This window comes from Lissotriton helveticus, chromosome 7 (assembly GCF_964261635.1).
Source record: "Lissotriton helveticus chromosome 7, aLisHel1.1, whole genome shotgun sequence".
In the NCBI taxonomy this organism is placed as follows: domain Eukaryota; kingdom Metazoa; phylum Chordata; class Amphibia; order Caudata; family Salamandridae; genus Lissotriton; species Lissotriton helveticus.
Window position 1 is genome coordinate 1248753960 of NC_136068.1, and position 20080 is coordinate 1248774039.

Genomic DNA, 20080 nt, shown 5'->3' on the forward strand with positions numbered 1-20080 from the left:
GAACTCCCTGGTTTCATAAGAGTTCTCTCTTTGGGGGCGCTGGTGGCCGCTTCCCCATGTTCCCTTGAGCCGCTTTATTTTGAGAATATTACAGCAGTTGTTGTTGCGCAAAACTTACCCAGCCACTACTAGGTTTGTATTGTTTTATAAACAAGGTCACTACCAATAGAAATCATAGATGCCATTGCTACGGTGGTTCAGCAAACCTGTAAGCCAATGGATCTAGGGTGACCAACCGTCCGTAAATTTCACGGACCGTCCGTAATCTGGACCTCACGTCCGTTGTCTGTGAGGATCCCTTTTACGGACGCCTTTTTTCCGTAATTTTGGGTATTGCAGGGAACAGCACTGTTCCCTGCATGAAGCCTCAGCACCCTAATGGGACCGCCTCACACTCTTCCTGGGAGCACAAGAGCAGCCCCACCCGCCCATTGTCATTCTGTCCACGGCTGATTGCCACATACCGAATGACAATGGGCCAGTTTGGAGTGTTACTGCATGTGGTGGCCTCTCCCTGCCACGGTGCAGGGCAGCGCATTCTGTCAGATGGAAGGAATAAGACTGGACTTTTTTGTATTGCTCCATTTTGAGTCACAAGTGTAGTGAAGTACAAGATTCGGTGAGTACATTATCAGATATTGGTTTAATGGGCTGTCTTGTCTGAGTCACAGGGTGTCACTAGCAAATATGCAGTCGTAAGTGGTTTTCATGCAACGGTTAAGCTGGTCTTTTCTGGAAGTTTTATTTTATTACATAAAGATGGGTGTAGCAGCCACTGTTTTGTTTCCTTTCATGAAGATTCATTTTGGGCTGGAGGAGTTAGTAGGTCACAGAATTTTGATTGGATGTAGCACGTTACGGGTTGCATGCAGTATGTAAGATTTTCCTTGCACTAGGGGAAATGTTCACAGAGTTGGTAGTTGCACCTGTTTCTTTAGTTTAGTTAAGGTCGAGCTGATGATGCTAATGGGTTCCTTGCTCTACTCTTGTATTTTTGATACCCCTGATTGAAGGGAATATTCTCAAAATGAGGGGAGAGGATGTGGTCTGACGGCTAGATTGCCGACTTTGGTGCTCGAAACCAGGGTTCGAGCCTCGGGTCGCGTCCACATCCTGTGATTCTGGGCAAATCACTTAATCTCGCTGTAGGAGAGTGGGGTCTGCAATCCTATGGTCACCCCAGATTTTTGCTTTTTGCTTCACTGGTTTACGACTTTCCCTGGCTGTGGGCCTGCTAATCAGACCCACAGCCTAGCTGTTCTCTCTCTAAATTGACAACCATGTACTTTAGGTGCATTTACCAATTGGTACTGGGCCACCTTATCAGTCCCTGTACCCAGGGCATAGGTGTATCCAGGGCCTACCAGGGGCTGAAGCATGTATTATGCCACCCCTGGCTGGCCATCTAAATCTGACACAACTGGCTGCATGACAGCTGGGGCAAGGTGGTGTAAACACCCTTTGCTGTAGATATAGTATACCTATATCTAACCCTAAAATGGACACATATATTCCTATCAGTCACTCCTATGGAAGGCCTTATCAATCCTGAAGGCAGAGTGCTTGGAATTATGTGAGATGGTGCTCTGGCATGAGCTGAGCCCGTTTGCAGCTTGCGGAATCAAGTCCTAATAGCTGTTCCATGATTACGCTATACCATATACTCTTAAGTGCATTATCAACCTCGCGGTTAAATGCTAACTCTGGTATAACATTATCAAAACATGTCAAGTAAGGTGTCATACGATTTGGAATACTACCCCCTTGCCAATTCTGGCGACGGGGGTAGCATTCCACCCTTCTAGAGGGACACGACATGTATGTAACTGTGAACCCCGGTTAAAATTAACTCGAGCCTCAGCATCACAAAATGGATGCTGCCACCACAGACACACGTCTGACCTCCTGCTGCTGGGAGTCCTTCCAGCGAGGATGGCTTGGACAAAGGGTTTCCTGCCTTGGGAGGTGCTAGCACCACCCCAGACAGGACTTTGTGTATTGGGGAGGATAGGCCTGAAAGGAATGAGACATGCCTGGGGCACACAAGGTGCCCTGTGCATACACCGGTTCAAACCAGTTGCTGGGGCATCCCAGCCCCAGCTCTAGCGGGAAACCGGACAAAGGATAGTGGGTGTAACCACCCCCCTTCCTGGTCCCACCCAGGGGAGGGACCTAGTCAGTAGTGCAGCCCCCTTTAGGAGAATAAAGGTAGGAGCTGGTCCCATTCCAAATTAGATTATCCTGAACTATTCAACAAGAAGAAACTCTGGCCTTCGACGTTCTGCTCCACAGAAGACTGAAGAATCTCCCTTGTGGGCAAGGAGTGTCCACCCTGCAACTGTAAGTACCATCAAGCGTCCAGCGGCTTCACTTTGTCGTCTTCCCTCGAGGATCCAGACTTCAGAGCCCGACGAGACCCGGATTCCCAGACCTCTCCGACCTCAACTCACATCTGCAGCAAAGCTGAGACCCGTGGGTGCAACGAGACACGTGGGACCGGCCATCTTGAACGAACCTGCACTTCGCTTCCAGCATGACTCCCGAGGTAAACTCGACCAAGTGCTTTGGGGACTGAGAAGCCCCAACCCCGAGCAGCCCCTGCACCGAAGATCAGCCCTCCAGCTTTCACGAGATCTGCGTGGGGCCCTTCTGCTTGTTTGCTGCTCGACGCTTTATCTGGTCACTTGCCGGCTGGCTAGTGGCCTCCTAGACGACGAACCTTTGAATCTTCACTGCTGGTCTGGTTGCTCCAGACTGGCCCTTGCTCCCTTCCAAAAGAGGGGCACCCCGGACTCTCCTAGTCCGCACCAGACGTCTTTTCCCTTCACCGCGTGGGCTGCCTTTGCCAAGGCCTGTTGACTCCAATCCCGGAACCGACACCGCCGACAGCGAAAGCCTGCGTGGGACAGTTTGTGCCTCCATCCTGGTGGTCGAAGACACCTCCTGGTCCACGTGGCTGCAGAGTCAAGCGTCCACTCTTCACCTGATCGCGACGACAGCACCTGGTTCCTTCCTGGTTCCACACCGGTCACTGGCTAGTGACTTTGAACACTGTCCCCTCTGCTTTCAGGTCCTCTTCTTCACCAATCCACCCTTGGATTGCACCGGACATCTTCCTCCTGGTCGCCTGCAGCATCTTTTCTTTCAGGCTCCATTGACTTCAACGCGAGAACCCGACACACTTTGGCACCTATGCACCCGCAGCCCGTGGGTGAGGTAACGAGAGCATTTCGGTGCTCAAGGGTAGTCTAACTGTCCTAGTGTCCAATTCCACAGTCGTTGTTGTCCTACCTAGTCAGGATTGTCCGTACTTACCTTTAACTTGAACTGTACTGTCCATAGACGTTGTTACGCATCTCGCGTGTGAGTTCACACTCTGCACACGCGTTCCGTGGGCCTCCTATTACTTACCTGAAGTTAGTGTAGCGTGGTCCCATCGATCCTACAGCCTCTGGACAGCTCCGTTCCTTTTATCGACTCTCACATTCCACTTACTTAGTATATGGTTTGTCGTGCCCCTAGGGCACCATTGTAATTTTGTGCAACTTGTCGTATTTTTCGTAAGAGATTGTCATGTGCTTAGCCCTCTGACCTCATAAAGAGTTCAGAGGTGTTGTTATTAAGAAATATACTGTTTATTTTCATAACAACCTGTGTTGTGTCCTTTCATCTGGTATTCAAGGGGTTATATTGGGGTAAAACAGCTGGCTTCACATGCCAAAAGAGTTTAGCCTAAGACTGCTTTGTCCATGCTACCATTAGGATAGCTGGTCTATAAGGTTGACTTACAACCAATCACCATAAGGGTTGTTTGGACTGATACAAGGTGATCACTAGAACTAGTGAGCATCATATATCAGGTCAACTTCTCACACTCCCCGTGCCTGAATGTGTCCTTGTGGAACGTATCCACTGCTCATGTAAAGCGCTCTAATACCTTCGGGTCGAGTGTGCGCTATATAAATCAGCATAAAAAAAAATGTGCAAACACGCCAATGCTGCTACAGAATCCAGTTCATGAAAAGAAGCCGGTGAAACAAGTTAAAAAGAAGGGGCTAGAGTTCTTTTAGTCTCATCATTTTAGAAAAGTACATTTTCAATATTATATTCAACGAAGCCATGGTTGCTGCATTTTTATTTTATGCAACTAACAACCACTGACAGAGCCAATAGTTCTGGCTTGTTGTAGGTGTAACGTTACTTGTGTTATATATCTGGATGCAATGACAGAAAAGGCAATAAAACTGTCCCACGACACACTATGCTAAGCACAGATTTTTAGCTTGGGTGTTTTAAGCTATGCCCTTAATTAAATCAAACAGCTCCTTTGGAGAGACCCCCCTTTTTTTCATCCCGCTTAAAGCCCTGGAAACAACACCAGGTCACAGTCACCTCATGGCATGGCACTGTGCATGACTCATTTTTCAAACTGCCTATGTGCAAGGGCATAGTGAACCCTAACCCAACCCCACACTTTAGGAACTACAGCAAGGGTGAAATTCTTGATGGGCCTCTTCTGTCTGCAACTCTGCAGACAAAGGCTCAGCTCATTATTAATATGAAAAGGTGGGCGAGTGAGTAAGATGGTGGATGGCTGGCTGGATTAGTGAAAGGGTAAATGGATGAATGGATGGATAATGAGTGAAAGGATGGATGAGTGAGTGGATGGATGAGTGAGTGGATGGATGAGAGAAAAGGGAACTGGATGGAAGGGTGAAAGTGTTGATGGATGGGTAAAAGGGTGGGTGGATGAGTGGAAGGATGGATGGATGAAAAAATGAAAGGGTGGATGATGGGCGAGTGAATCGGTGGATGGATGAGTGAAATGATGGATGAGTAATAGGGTCAATGGATGGATTCATGAGTGGATGAGTAGAAGGATGGGTGGATGGATGGAAGGATGGCTGGCTAAGTGAAAGGGTCAATGGAGAGAGAAAGGGAGGATAGATGGGTGATTGACAAGGTGAATGGGTGGAAGGATGAGTGACTGGGTGGATGAATGAGCAAGTGAAAGGATGGCTGTATGGGTGAAAGGGTAAATGGCTGGATGGATGAGTGAATGGGTGGAAGAGTGGATGGATGAGTGTACGGATGGATAGGGTGAAAAGATGATGGATGGATTCGTGAAAGTGTGGATGGAGGGATGGATGAGTGCAATGATGGATGGAAGGATACATGATGGATAGGTTTGTAAATGGATGAATATGTTTGAATATAGATGGGATTACTTGTATACTATTGCACCACCTCCTCTGATGTGTCTGTAAATCGTACCTTTTGTTACCGAAGTTTTGTCCTGAATTTTGACCCTTTGTCCTGAATTTTTACACTCACCATTCTGAATTTGCACCCATGCCAGTTGGTCACCCTAAATAGATCCTCGATATTCAGACTTGCAATTTTGGCGATGACAGAATGCTAGGCAAAGAAGAATGATACTACATGCAGGAATCTTGTTCCTTGTAGATTTCTATCTTTGGAAGCGATATGTTTTATGTCCCTATATTGTGAGCTCACAAAACTAACTGACGTCATGTTGACAAGCACTGATACAGCAGTGGAAGAATAAAGACAACAGCAGAAGTAGGTGAATATTGATGCAACAGTGTTGGAACAAAGAGAAGGCCAGGGGGCGGAGACCAAATGCCATAGAAATGTGTCCTGTTGGATAGGGGATCAATCCTCAGCTGACAAGCACCAATCATCTTTCCTGATGCAGTTACACTTGACTGTGATGAATAGGATCAAGATTAAAGAATGGAGATTTGTCTCCGTAAAAGGATGATTTTTTTTCATTGAGGCCCTGCAATGCCACTACGTTAGATGTAGAATTTGAGTTTGTGTTTGCTTTGTAATAGAAAATCGATGAATTTTGGAAAGCTTGGCAAAGACATTTTGGCTCTTCATAGTTTTACACTTTTTGATTAATTAATCACCAGTTGATTAAAGACATAGTGCAGTGTGGAATAATGTAGGTGAAGCATTAAGTTGTTGGTTTCTTTAGCTGCTGAAGAAGGTAGGAGGTGCTCTAAACTATTTGGTTAGTTTCAGACCAACAAAGATGCATCGGCCTTGCTTATTTCAAAAGCCTAAAACTTCTTAATTAGCTTTCAACCAAAAAAGACAAGTAATGAACCATTTTTGAAAAACACTGCATCTAAAATCTAAATTGCCACAGCTCTTATGTCCCAGGTGGTGTACGGAGTCATTGAATTCTGGGCACCCTGAAGCAGATGATTTCAATAGGAGCAGGCAACTCTGCTTGCACAAAAGCCAATGCCAATTTTCAAGCTGTTTTTATAATGAGCCTTACAGTATACAAAATAACTTCAATGTTTGCAGGTAGCTTTTACTAAATGTTATGCCTACCAAAATCTTAAATTCATGCAGAAATAAAACTCTGTAACTCTTAACACAGCTTGGCACTAAGCTTGAATGCAGATAGAACAGTGGACTGTCTAGAGACTCTAGAACAAGAGAAAACAACTTTAGGTTTAAAAAGGGTGCCTGAAGTTAATTTGTTTACCCATTCTGAAATCAATATATCCTTCACCACCACTTATCACAAGCATGGACTTTAAGATATTCTGTCCAGATGATTCTTGTACTTCACATGTTGTTTTATCACCAGCTTCTGAGCCATTCGTCTCGGGACAAACCACTTGACCTGTAACGACAAATGTTTAACTATTACAACCCTCCCTTGATTATATCATAGCCCTTTACGTTGTACCAAGAATACACTGCTGGTTAAGATTTTATGGCAGAAGAAAATGTAAGTTCAATTACACATTGTAGGATTATTTGTAAATTATAATAAATGTATTTTTAATTAACTATACCCTCCTATCTCCTGAGTGTGTTAACAGTGCAGTGCAGTCATATAACAGGCAGAACCTTAGCACTTAGTCCAAGAGCACTTTCACTAAAACCTGTACACTACAATTGCCAAACGTAAAAGTTTGTGTTTCAACAATCAAACCAAAACTTTCAAAGGTAAGGAAAACAAATAGCCACTGCTGAGTCACCAAGAATACCTATGTATTAGAAACACAGCGGATTACCATACTGCTTCAAAACATGCAGGAAAGGTATTGATGTTAGGATATAGTAGTAGTAATGACTTTATTTGGTTGTTTTGTTTTAAACCATCAAAGTATGCAAAAAGAAAATTCATTTTTTTCCAATCCAAACAAGTGAATAAAGTTAATAAATTACAAACAAAAGAAACAGTGATGAACAAGTTACGATATAACTGTAAGAACCATTAGTTAGTTATAGATTCCTTACTTTAGAATTACCCACAGGCGTAAGACTGGCTCCGGAAAGTTTTTCGTCAGCAGTACCTCTGAGCGTTGGAAGGTGGCGTCGGTCATGACGTTGGCGGTGTGTCGCCGGGATGACGTCGCGGCAGCTACTTAAACAACGCCCTTGCGTGCTGACGTCAGTTCTGTACACGACTTTCCGGGCCAGAAACGCAGAGCCATGCAAGACACTGACCATTGGTACACAAAACTAGGGCCCAAAAAGATATCCTTAATCCTAAAAATCAGTTTGCAGTACAGGAAGTATGGGTGGGGCGGTAAGGAATCTATAACTAACTAATGTTTCTTACAGATATATCGTTACCAAAGGTAAGTAACTTGTTCATCTGAAAGAAACATGTTAGTTATAGATTCCTTACCTTATAATAGATACCCCAGCAATACCAACCCCCGTGGTCGGTCTGCGAACCAATATTACACCAGAGAGTCCTGGAGAACAGAACGGCCAAAGAAGCTGTCGCTCCGGACTTGACTGTCCAGGCAGTAGTGTTTTGTAAGGGTGTGCAACAATGCCCACGTAGCTGCCTGACAGGTATCGTTCACAGGAACTCCTCACCCTAAAGCAGTAGTGGCTGCCGTCGCCCTGGTGGAATGGGTGCACAACCCCACTGGAGACCCCTTTTACACCAGAGAATAACAGACCTTGATACACAAAACAATCCACCGAGAGATAGTCTGTTTGTGTACTGCCCAACCTTTTTTGGCGCCCACGTAGCCAATAAAGAGCTGGGCATCCACCCGGAACAGTTTTGTGCGGTCTAGATAAAAAGACAGCACACGTTTTGGGTCCAGACGGTGAAGGCTCTCTTCCTGTTTGGAAGGATGCAAAGGCGGAAAGAAGGTGGGCAAAGTAATGGTCTGCCCAATGTGAAAGGCAGTAACGACCTTTGGCAGAAAGGATGGACAGGTTCTGAGGACAACTTTGCCCGGATGCACAGAGAGAAAAGGAGGCTTTGAAGAAAGAGCCTGGAGCTCACTCACTCGTCTGGCAGAAGTGATGTCCACCAGGAATGCAGTTTTCAGAGTTAAAAACCTAAAGGACATTTGTGAAGTGGCTCAAAGGGAGCGTATATTAAATAAGTTAAGACTAGATTCAAGTCCCACTGTAGCATAACGAAAGGAATAGGAGGAAAGAGGTGAGTTATGCATTTCAAGATTCAGTTAACAACTGGGGACTTGAAAAGAGAAGGCTGATCTGGAAGCCAAAGGAAGGCAGAAATGGACGAAAGATAGCCCTTGATAGTGCCCAGAGCAGAGCCCTGCTGGGCCAAAGAAAGGAGGAACTAGAGAACCTCAGAAAGAGGGGCAGAGAGAGGATCCACAGCCTTTGCTGTGCACCATGCCACAAATTTGTTCCACCGACAGGCGTATACCATTTTAGAGGAGGGACATCTGGCTGCCAACATTACATCGCAAACTTCGGGAGGTAGGTCAAACTACATAAACTGCCGCCACTCAATCTCCACGCAAGGAGGTGGATGCTGGACAGGCTCGGGTGGAGTCCCCTGCTGCTGCGACAGAAGATCCTCCCGAAGAGGGAGTCGGATCCGAGGATTGATGGCCATGTTGAGCAGCTTGGATACCAGACACTTCGTGCCCAATCCAGAGCCACAAGAATGACTTGGGCCAGGTCGTGCCTGATCTTCTCCAGCACTCTGGGCTGAAGTGGTATAGGCGGAAAGGCATACAATAGACAGCAACTCCACTCGAGATGAAAAGCACAAGTTACTTCCCTTCGGCAACGATATATCTGTAAGAAACAGTAGTTAGTATTAGATTCCTTACTTTACAATACCCCCAGGCGTCAGACTGGATCCGGAAACTTTTGCGTTGCAGTACCCTTGCGCGTCGGTAGGCGTCGTCGGGATGACGTCGCCGGAGTACTTAGACGCCGCCCTCGCGCGCTGACGTCAGTTCTTATACACAGCTTTTCTGCGCCAGAAAACGCAGAGCCATGATAATAACCAACACTGGTGCCATAAAAACTAGGGCCCTGAAAGGGGATGACCTTAACCCTAGATATCGGTTTCGCAGAAGGGGAGGATGGGTGGGGCGGTAAGGAATCAAATACTAACTACTGTTTCGTACAGATATATCGTTACCAAAGGTAAGTAACTTGTGCATCTGAAAGAAACCGGTTAGTATTAGATTCCTTACCTTAGAATAAATACCCCAGCAATACCAACCCCGGTGCTGGGTCTGCGAACGAATAATCACACCAGAAAGTCCTGGAGAACAGAACGGCCGAAAAAGCCATCTCTCTCCGGACTTGGCTGTCCAGGCAGTAGTGTCTTGCGAATGTGTGCAGCGAGGCCCACCTAGCTGCCTGACAGATGTCCTGCAGGGGGACTCCCTGGCCCAGGGCAGTAGTAGCCGCCGTGGCCCGTGTGGAATGGGCACGAAGCCCCACAGGAGGCTCCTTTCGAGCCAAAGAGTATCAAGCCTTGATGCACAAGACGACCCATCGAGAAATGGTTCGCTTGTGCATCGCCCGTCCCTTCTTAGCGCCCACGTAACCAATGAAGAGTTGGTCATCCACCCGGAACTGGCGTGTGCGATCCAGATAGAATGAGAGCGCATGTTTTGGGTCCAGACGGTGGAGCCTCTCTTCCTCTTTCGATGGATGCGGAGGCGGAAAGAAGGTGGGCAAAGTGATGGACTGCCCGATGTGGAAGGCTGTGGCTACCTTGGGCAGGAAAGAGGGTCGCGTCCGCAACACAACTTTGTCCGGATGGACTGAAAGGAAAGGAGGCTTAGAGGAAAGGGCCTGGAGCTCACTCACTCTCCTGGCAGTGGTGATGGCAACCAGGAAGGCGATCTTCAGAGTAAGGAGGCGAAGAGGACAGTTATGAAGTGGCTCAAAGGGAGCGCACATCAGAAAAGTGAGAACAAGGTTCAAGTCCCACTGAAGCATCACAAAAGGAACTGGAGGAAACATGGGTGATGCCCTTCAAAAACCTATCTACAATTGGGGACTTGAACAAAGAGGGCTGATCAGGTAGCCTTAAGAAGGCGGAAATGGCCGAGAGGTAGCCCTTCAGAGTGCCCAGAGCAGAACCCTGCTGGGCAAGAGAAAGAAGAAAGAGGAGAACCTCTGAAAGAGAGGCAGAAAGGGGACCCACAGCCTTTGCTGTGCACCATGCCACAAACTTGTTCCACCTGCAGGCGTATACCGATTTTGTGGAGGGACGCCTGGCTGCCAGAATGACATTACAGACTTCAGGAAGCAAGTGAAATGGCCTCAACTGCCGCCGCTCAATCTCCACGCATGTAAGTGGAGACTGGACAGGTTCGGGTGGAGGACCGTACCCTGCTGCTGCGGCAGAAGGTCCTCCTGAAGAGGCAGATGAATCGGGGGATCGACAGACATGCTGAGTAGCTCTGGATAGCAGAACCTCCGTGCCCAGTCCGGAGCCACAAGGATGACTTGGGCCTGGTCGCGCCTGATCTTCTTCAGCACTCTGGGCAGAAGTGGTATAGGCGGAAAGGCGAACAATAGACCGCAACTCCACTCGCGACGAAAAGCGTCTCCGAGCGAGTGCCGCCTTGGAAATTCCAAAGCGCAGAACTGATGACATTGCGCGTTCTCTTCTGTGGCGAATAGATCTAACCAAGGCTCTCCCCACTGCTGAAAGAGGCCTTGCACCACGTCCGAGTTCAGACGCCATTCGTGATCCATCATGCACCGATGGGTGAGTTCGTCCGCCCTGGCGTTCAGGGAACCTGCCAGGTGTTGAACCACCAGGCGCAGAGCCTCCTAGCATAGGGTCCAGGACCCCACCCCGCCCTGTTTGTTGCAGTACCACATGGTGGTGGTGTTGTCCGTGAACACCTGCACTACACTCCCCCGGACAGAGGGGAGGATTGCCTTCAGTGCAAGTCGGATCGCCCGCAGCTCCAGAAGGTTGATATGGAGATGGGACTCCGCCGGAGACCAGAGGCCTCTGATCTCCGCCTCTCCCATGTGGCCTCCCCAGCATTGGAGGGACACGTCCGTCACAACTACGTGCTCCGGTTGGAGTAGGGAGAGGGATCTGCCGCTGACCCAATCGCGGTCCGTGAGCCACCACTGCAACTGTCTTGCAGTGCCCTCCGAGATCAAGACATGGTCGGACAAGTTGCCCTGATGCTGGGCCCACTGAAACTTCAGGTCCCAATGCAGAGCCCGCATCCGCCACCTGGTGTGATGCACCAGAAGGATGCAGGAGGCCATCAGCCCCAGAAGCCGCAGCGTCAACCTGACGAGACTCGGGATAATGGCTGAAAGATTGGAATCAGAGCCTGAATATCCCAAACCCGCTGTTCGGGACGATAAACCCGAAACTGCGCCGAGTCTAGAACCGCTCCGATGAAGAGGAGCTTCTGAGAGGGACACAGGTGCGACTTCGGCACATTGATGGAGAGCCCCAGCAGGTGCAGGAGGTCGGCTGTAGTCTGGAGGTGGCTGACGACTGTCTGGGGCGAGCCCGCCTTCAACAACCATTCGTCGAGGTAGGGGAAGACTGAAACCCCTAACCTGCGCAGATGAGCTACAACCACCCCCATCACATTTTTGAACACCCTTGGGGCGCTGGTAAGGCCGAAGGGGAGCACGGTAAATTGAAAGTGCTTGTGGCCTACCGTGAACCGAAGGTAGCGCCGGTGGGCCAGCAGGACGGGGAAGTGGAAATAGGCGTCCTGCAAGTCCAACACTACCATCCAGTCTCTCGGGTCCAGGGCAGCTAAGACCTGAGCCAGTGTTAGCATCTTGAACCTCTCCTTCTGGAGGAAGCCGTTGACATTCCGCAGGTCCAAGATAGGGCGTAGGTCCCCTCTGCCCTTCTTGGGAACCAGAAAGTAGTGGGAGTAACAACCACACCCTACTTCTGGCCCAGGAACGCGCTCAATGGCCCCTTGGCCAAGGGGGCCGCAACTTCCTCTCGCAGAAGATTCAAGTGATCCCCCTACACGCGGTGGTACTGCGGTGGCATGGCTGGAGGGGTCGCCTCGAAGGGGAGGTAGTAGCCCCTTCGGACGATTTGCAGCACCCACCTGTCCGATGTGATGTTGCGCCAGTGGAGGAGGTGATGGCGAACCCTGCCTCCCACTGGCGTCATGTGGGCCGGAAAGCTCGGACTAGGAGGGCTTTGAGGCGGATGCTGCGGGGTGGATGTGGACTGGCCGTGCCTTTGTCCCCGGGCACCGCCACGGCGGTTACCACGTCCGCCACCGCGCTGGATGTTAGTCTGCGGCCCGTGGCTGGCAGGACGTGTGGGGGCGCCCCTTCCTTGGCCCCGAAAGGGGCGAAAGGCAGCAGATTGAAGGCGCGGGGCCGACAGGCCCAAGGACTTGGCCGTAGCTCTGGAGTCCTTAAAAGGCTCAAGCGCACTGTCTGCCTTGTCGCCAAAGAGGCGACGGCCATCAAACGGCATGTCCATAAGGGTGTTTTGGACATCAGCCGAAAAGTTGGCGCACCTCAGCCAGGCGTGGCGACGAATCGCCACCGTCGTTGCCATCGCTCTACCTAGCGAGTCCGTGGTGTCCAGTCCACATCTGATGGAGTACCATGCCGCATCTCGACCCTCCGCAAGGGCTTGGGCGAGTTTAGTCCGGGCCTCCTCTGGACATTGTGGTAGCACGTCCGCGACCGTGTCCCACAGAGAGTGGGTATAACGCCCAAGAGGCACGCGGTGTTAACTGACAGCAATCCCAAACTCAGGGAGGAGAACATCTTTTTGCCATATTGCTCGTACCTCTTGGATTCCCGATCGGAGGGAGCCGTCGGGAATGAGTGTTAGAGGCCTGGATGACCAGGCTCTCGGGGGTGGGGTGGGTGGACAGGAAGCAAGGGTCGCCCGGAGCCGGGCGGTGGCGTCTGGCCACGTTCCTATCTACAGGAGGACCTGTAGCAGGCCTGGACCAGGTGCCCAGAAGACCGTCAGACAAGGCCTCATTAAACGGCCACAGAGGCTCCGAAGAGCTTGCTGGGGGCCCACAAGCTGCGGCCCACACACCTCACCACCACGCCGGATTTGAGTCAGTGTGAAGCCGGTCTGCCACACACAGCACCGGAGCCAAAACAGGGGCCTGGACCCAGCGAGGACCGCAGGTATTTAGCGGTGGGGGCCGGGTAGCACCATACCCATACAAGATTTCAACAGGCGGCCACCACACACCGACACCGTCTCGCGCTGGTAGATTTGGGCACCTGAGAGATCTGCTTCGCCCACACTATACGCACGCAGGCTACAGAGGATTCTCACAGAGGCCGCTGATCAGGCCGGAGGAGCCCGGACTTACATCCGACCAACCTCGCCTACTGGACAGGTGTGCGCTGGCGGGCTCGCCTGGGTCAGCTCGGAGCCTGTTGTTGCAAGGCTGGGGGCGGTAGCCGGGAAGTAGCGACAGAGCTCAAAGCGGTGTGATTGCCGCGCACCGAGGGGATCGGCTCGGGAGCCGGCAGAGGAGCTAGGTCCCTGCTAAGCACGACTGGGAGAGCCCTCATTTCGGGTGCACCACGGAGCCGCTGGAGGTGGTGTAATCAGCTTCAAGTAACGGGGTCCCTGCGTCCCGGCTCCCTCCCTCTTGAACGTTCCTGTAGGGCGCACTTTACTGCTTACTGAGAGTGACTGGTCCATAGCTCACGGGCCTCCGCTGCCCTACGGTGCCACGGACGGGTGTGAGCCACGTGAGGCATTTGCAGACTATAGAAGGCGGCGGCACGTGGTGGTGTAGGCCCGTCTAAGTGCCCTGGTGGAGCGCGCACTCACGCCCCTGATTGCTCTTGCTTGCTTCGCTGTCCATCTCCGGAGGACACACACGTCTTGCTGGTCCACCTTGCTGGCCAGGCGGCCTTCTTGCTGATGGTGGTTTTTCTAGTGGTCGTGGATCGACATATCTTTGGACTGCTGGGAGCGTTGTTCTTCTGAACACGTGCATGGATCCCTGGGACACGGAGGCTACAAGCTCAGATCCATATCGCAGCGGGCAGCGCTGCTGGGGGCCTCTTCCCCCTCACCCGAAACATAAACAAACATTTTCCCCCGGCTCAGGCCTTCTCTTGGTGCCCTCAAGACTATGTCCTTGGCTCGGATGAGGAAGCAGAAAACACTGCAATACATTTTTGGGAAGGCACAGACTGCCCCTGACACCACGGCGGCATCCCTCTCAATGGCGACTGCGCAATCCACCCCCGGGGCCGGAGCTGAGCCTATCAATAAGGCATTCCAGGAATCGCTCTTCAACACTCTCAGAGCTGATATACAAACGGTGAAGGCAGACCCGACGGCCGAGATGCGGGAAATTCGCAGGGACTTGGATGAGCGGGTCGCAACGCTGGAGACTAAACACGACACCACCACGACGGAGGTGACCATGCTCGAACAGGAGGTTCTTCGGCTCCAAGATCATTAACTTAATCTACAAACTCACTTAGAGGACCTTGAGTGAAGATCGCGTCGACATAACATCCGAATCCGAGGGGTGAAGATAGCGGAGGACACCAAGGATCTCTTTGCTTTTACACAGGGCCTCTTCCGCCATATCTGGGCAGCCGCTCCGGACGTTGAAATTGTCTTAGATAGAGTACACAGAGTTGGCCCTCCGAGGGCGCCCAACGCCCCCCGGCAGACATATTAGTATGCCTGCAAGACTTCAAAACCAAGGAAGCCATCCTGGCAAAAGCAAGAACCCTCCACCCTCTCTCCTATCAAGGTCACTCTCCTGTATTGCACCAGGGCCAAGCCCTAGTCACCCAATTCCGCCCAGTGAAGAACCATCTCAGACAGCACATCATCACGTACTCCTGGGGGCACCCATTCCACCTCATCTTCCGCTTTGAAGGCAAGCTCCACCAGATGCGCTCCCTCACAGAGTCCTGTCAACTGTTGGGCCTGACAGTGCCTGATGGCGAGGACGATGACCGACGCAGCGGCAGCCCCAAGCATGAGATCACGCCTTCGGGGTGGCAGAGACAGAGGAGGAGGCGGCGTGTCCGAAAACCAAATAAGGCAGTTGTCGTAAGGGACAGCAGGAGGCCCTTGCCTCCACGGTCGATGCCCTGGCCGGAACGAAACCCACCACCGAGTGAGACACTGGCCACTATGTGCCCTTGCCGTGATTCACTGGCCCTCTTCCCTTGGTCACGTCATGAGCACCCATTTGACGACCACCCGGCTCCTCCAAGCTGGCGGACTATACCCTAGAGCACAGCTTTCCAAACTTTTCATGTTGGGGACACACTTTTTGGAGATGCATAATTTTGGGACACAGTAAGGCAGTGTAGAGAGCGTAGCGAGCCCGAACCACCTAAGGGGGATTCGGGGGCGGTGCTCACTCACTCTGTTTGTCTCCCTCTCTCTCTCTCCCCCTCTCTCTCTCTAACTGTCTCACTCTGTCTCTCTCTCTCTCTATAACTGTCTCACTCAGTCTCTCTCCCTCTCTCTCTCTCCCTCTCTCTGTCTCCCTCCCTCTGTCTCTCTCCGTCTCTCCATCTCTCTCCCTCTCTCGCTCTGTCCACCCCCCTCTCTCTCTCTCTATCTCCCTGTCTGTCTCCCTCCCTCTCTCTCTGTCTCCCCCTGACTGTCTCCCTCTGCCTCCCTCCCTCTGTCTCCCTCTCTCTCCATCTCCTTCTCCTCTCCCTCTCCCTCTCTGCCTCTATCTGTCTGTCTGTCCCTGTCTCCCTCCGTCTCCGTATGTCTCTATTTGTCTGCCCCTGTCCCTGCCTCTATTTGTATGCCCCTGTCCCTGTCTCTGCCTCTATTTGTCTGCCCCTGTCCCTGCCTCTATTTGTCTCTGTCTGTTTCTGTCTCTGTCTGTTTCTGTCTCTATCTCTGTCTGTCTCTCTCACTCCCTCTCTCGCTGTCTTCCTACCTCTCTCTTGCTCCCTCTCTCTCCCTCCTTCTGTCTCCCTCTATCTCACTCACTCTGTCTCCCTCTCTGAATTTAAATTTAAAAGTATTCATTAAGCGCACGACTACCAGGCGGTTTCTTGGCGCTAAAGGACGCAGACCCTAGGAAACGGAGGAGCAGATGCTAAGAGGAGAAGGCTTGCAGGAAAAGAAAAGTTTTGAGTGCCCCGCGGAACTGAAGATAGCAGCCAGCAGATCTTATGTGGGGAGGGAGGGTGTTCCAGAAGGTTGGAGCGAGAACAGCAAATTTCATCCCTCCCGTTTTGTTCTTCTTAAACCATGGTACAGAGAGAAGAGACTGAGAGGATGAACGTAGCTCTCTGCAGGGAGTGTAGGCCTTGATTTCAGAATTAATAAAAGCGGGGGCAGTCCCAGCACGGGCCTGAAAAGTTGTACAAACCAGCTTAAAAAGGGCACGTTCTTTAATGGGGAGCCAGTGCAGGTCCTTAAGAAGAGGGGTCACATGATAAGACTTGGATAGACCATAGACAAGACGGGCAGCCTGATTCTGGAACAATTGGAGGCGTCGGCGGGCATAGGCAGGAATGCCATTGTACAGAATGTTGCCATAGTCCAGGCGCGATAGAACCAACGCCATGAGAATGAGTTTCAGGGCCCGGAAGGCCTACCTCTCCGTCTCCCTCCCTCTCTCTCCGTCTCCCTCCCTCTCTCTCCGTCTCCCTCCCTCTCTCTCCGTCTCCCTCCCTGTCTCTCTCTCCCTCCCTCTGTCTCTTGTCTGCCTCCCTACCTCGGTCTCTTGTCTGCCTCCCTACCTCGGTCTCTTGTCTGCCTCCCTACCTCGGTCTCTTGTCTGTCTCCCTACCTCTGTCTGTCTCTTGTCTGTCTCCGCCCATCTGTCGCCCTCCCCCCTCTGTCGCCCTCCCCCCTCTGTCGCCCTCCCCCTCTTACTATATTCGCTGGTTCACAAATTCGTTTTCATTCGCAAAAATACGGTATGCAATTTGCACCCACTTTTTGAAATTGAGAAATCCGTACATTAGGCCCTATAACATACTGAATTATATTGCATTTTTCATATATTAGTCTTTCTCATTAAAAGTCCACTTTAATGCATTTTGTTATTTCTCAGCTCCTCTAAACGTGCTGGCAAGCAATACAGCTTCTTCATTTTATGGCCTCCCCAGGACATGTCCATTCACCTTCTCTTGCATAACGTTAAGAGTTTTGCATTCTTGCACTAACTTTGCGGTGGTGTTTAAAGAACCCAATCTATTTTTTTTTATCACCAGAGACAAATCGGGTGTAATCAAATTCATTCGAAATCATTAATGGCATCTGCTTGTATGTTTAGTATACACATATACAAATTTCAATGTATGGGTCTTATTTGCACATACACCAAGGAAGTAATCGGGCAGTAAATTACAGCAGGAATCTTCTCACTACTTGAAAGGATGTATGACGGTACAACGCGTACCGTTTCAACGCGTGCCTTTACAACGCGTCTTTAACAACGCAAGTCGTTACAATTACTTGAGTTGTTGGGCGCGGATAGTGAATAGTATAATTTACTATTCTAACACCAGTCCCCGTGGATAGTAGGGAAGGTGTTGGAATTGTAAATATACTATTCTTTATCCTTTAGCGCCCTCCAGCGCAAGTCGTGGTTACGACTTGCGTTGTAAAGGACGCGTCGTAAAAGCACTGCGGGGTAACATCCGCGTTGAAAAGGATGTTCCCCACTTGAAATGTGCTCTGTTAGTTCACTTGACAAAGGCACTCCAATTACCACAGTGGTGCGGCTCATCGCTGAGGTCTCCGCAGTCATCGTATCCACCGCACACAAAGCTGACATTCAGACACTTCCCATCTGTCACCACACCCCAGCTTCCCGGGCACACACACACACAGCCGCACAGAGTACTTCGCAGGTCTTTAAAAGACCATTTACTTGTTAATGGGGCTATGGTTTTGAAACGCCGGGCCTCCATAGAGCGGAGTGTCTTGGAGTCCGCGCTGCTGCGGCTGACTCAGAGACACTCTTTCAAAGGAATGCCTCCTAATTAGCAGCACTTATGTGCTAAGTGCTCTTAATACTGGTGTCATCCTGCGACACACCCACCATTTGCAGACGACACAGTACTGGGTCGGGACACACAGTTTGGAAAGCACTGCCCTAGAGACTGGGTTTTTTCTGCATTTTTCACTTCTTTGCTGTTGTCTGAGATATTAGTGTTAATGGGATTGTTTTTGGGGTTTTGTTTGGTTTGGTTTGGGTTTCGTTGTCCACCTCCCTTGGGTACTTCTAGCGCACTGCCATATCCTGCACCGCTGGCCACCTTACGCTTTCTCCCACTTTAATGGGTTAGTTGCTGCACACTTGGCCAACGCCATGTACCTCAATTCACCTCGACCCCGTATCTCTGATGGCGCACAATTCCCTTAAAGTTCTGACCCTTAACATGCGGGGCCTGAATAATCCAATCAAACGCAGGGCCATTCTACATTGCCTTGAGCACTCTAAGGCTGACATATGTCTACTCCAAGAGACCCACCTCCTCTCCAAAGATCATCATAGATTGAGGGCTAGGGCGTTCCCCATACAGTTTTTCTCCTCCAAAACCACAAAATTGGCCATCCTGGTTTCTCGGACCTTCTCAGGGAGGGTTCTACAGAAGCAAGCAGAGATCAGGGGTCGCTTACTGACATAGCAGTTCTCGCTAGGAGAAATTATCTTTGTTCTGGGATCTATTTATGCACCTAACGAGGGGCAGACAAAGTTCCTCCTCACGGCTATACGGGAGGCGGACGCTGCCTCAGACAGGCTTTGCTTCAGGAGCTGGGACTGTCTGACCTCTGGTGCCATTTTCATCCCCGCACTCGTAGTTACACCTTTTACTCAGGGGCACACAAAACCTATGTGCGCCTTGACTATCTCTTAGGCTCCTCCTCCCTCCAGGCCCATGTGACCAATATAGATATTCTGACGGCCTCTCTCTCGGATCACTCCCCAGTCCTGGCCAGTTTTCACCTCCCATGCTCACCACGCCCTCTCAGACACTGGCGCTTGCGTGACACGCTATTGCAGCTCCTACCAATGCTTACTCAAATCCAGAGAGCCATCACAGAGCTTAATTCCTTCAAAGCTAATCCGGACACTTCACTAGCCACGCAGTGGGCAGCCTTAAAGACAGCCCTCTGGGGGAAATTCATAGCGATCTCGTCAGCTCACAATCGGGATAGGGAACGTAAGAGGGTGGAACTCACTCAGAGAGTCTCGGGAACTTGAGCAACTACATCAGAGGACAGGGACCTCCAGAGCATAGCGCCAACTTTGCCTAGATCAAGATAAAGCAGAATAAGCAGCCCTCAGGCCGGTGACGGATGACGCGACTATAGCTGAAATCTTTCGAGATTTCCACGCGGACCTCTACGCCGGAGACAAAAGAGGGGGGAGGAGGGTGGGGGGGGGTGATGGACGGAGCATCTGAACCAATCAAACACTCGCACCCAGTCAAAAGATCTGGGTTTAATCCATCACCGTTCTTTAGCCCACTCTGCCACCCCAGTTCAGACATGGCCATATGCAAATCAGTCTGACCCTGTGCCTCATGGGAACAGTCCAGCCTGTACTGCCAAGCCATGTCTTCCCTGGACCGGTTTCTGGCATTGACTGCGAAACCCTGTCCCCCTCGTCCGCATCCGAGGACTGACGGGGGGACGTCGGAGAGCGACAACGCTTCTTCGACTTCTTTTTGTGTTGTCTCTTACCCGAATCCGAGGGTAAAGACTTGGAGTCAAAGGAGCAGTGATGGTGGCCCCGCGAGCGTTCACGAGAACGGCCCCTGGACCGAGAACGGCGCTGGGACGATTGCCGAACTTCAAGCAACTTCCGGAGCCGCTCCC

The 20080-nt window shown here is 50.8% G+C and overlaps 1 protein-coding gene across 1 annotated transcript in view; it reads right to left on the reverse strand.

Moving 5' to 3' along the window:
- Nucleotides 1–20080, reverse strand: part of SPAG9 (sperm associated antigen 9) — a 2066870-nt gene that overhangs the window by 40225 nt on the left and 2006565 nt on the right. The window contains exon 29 of the mRNA XM_078654422.1: nt 6527–6667. Coding sequence (XP_078510548.1) covers nt 6527–6667 — 141 coding nt within the window. The remainder of the gene's footprint in view (nt 1–6526; nt 6668–20080) is intronic.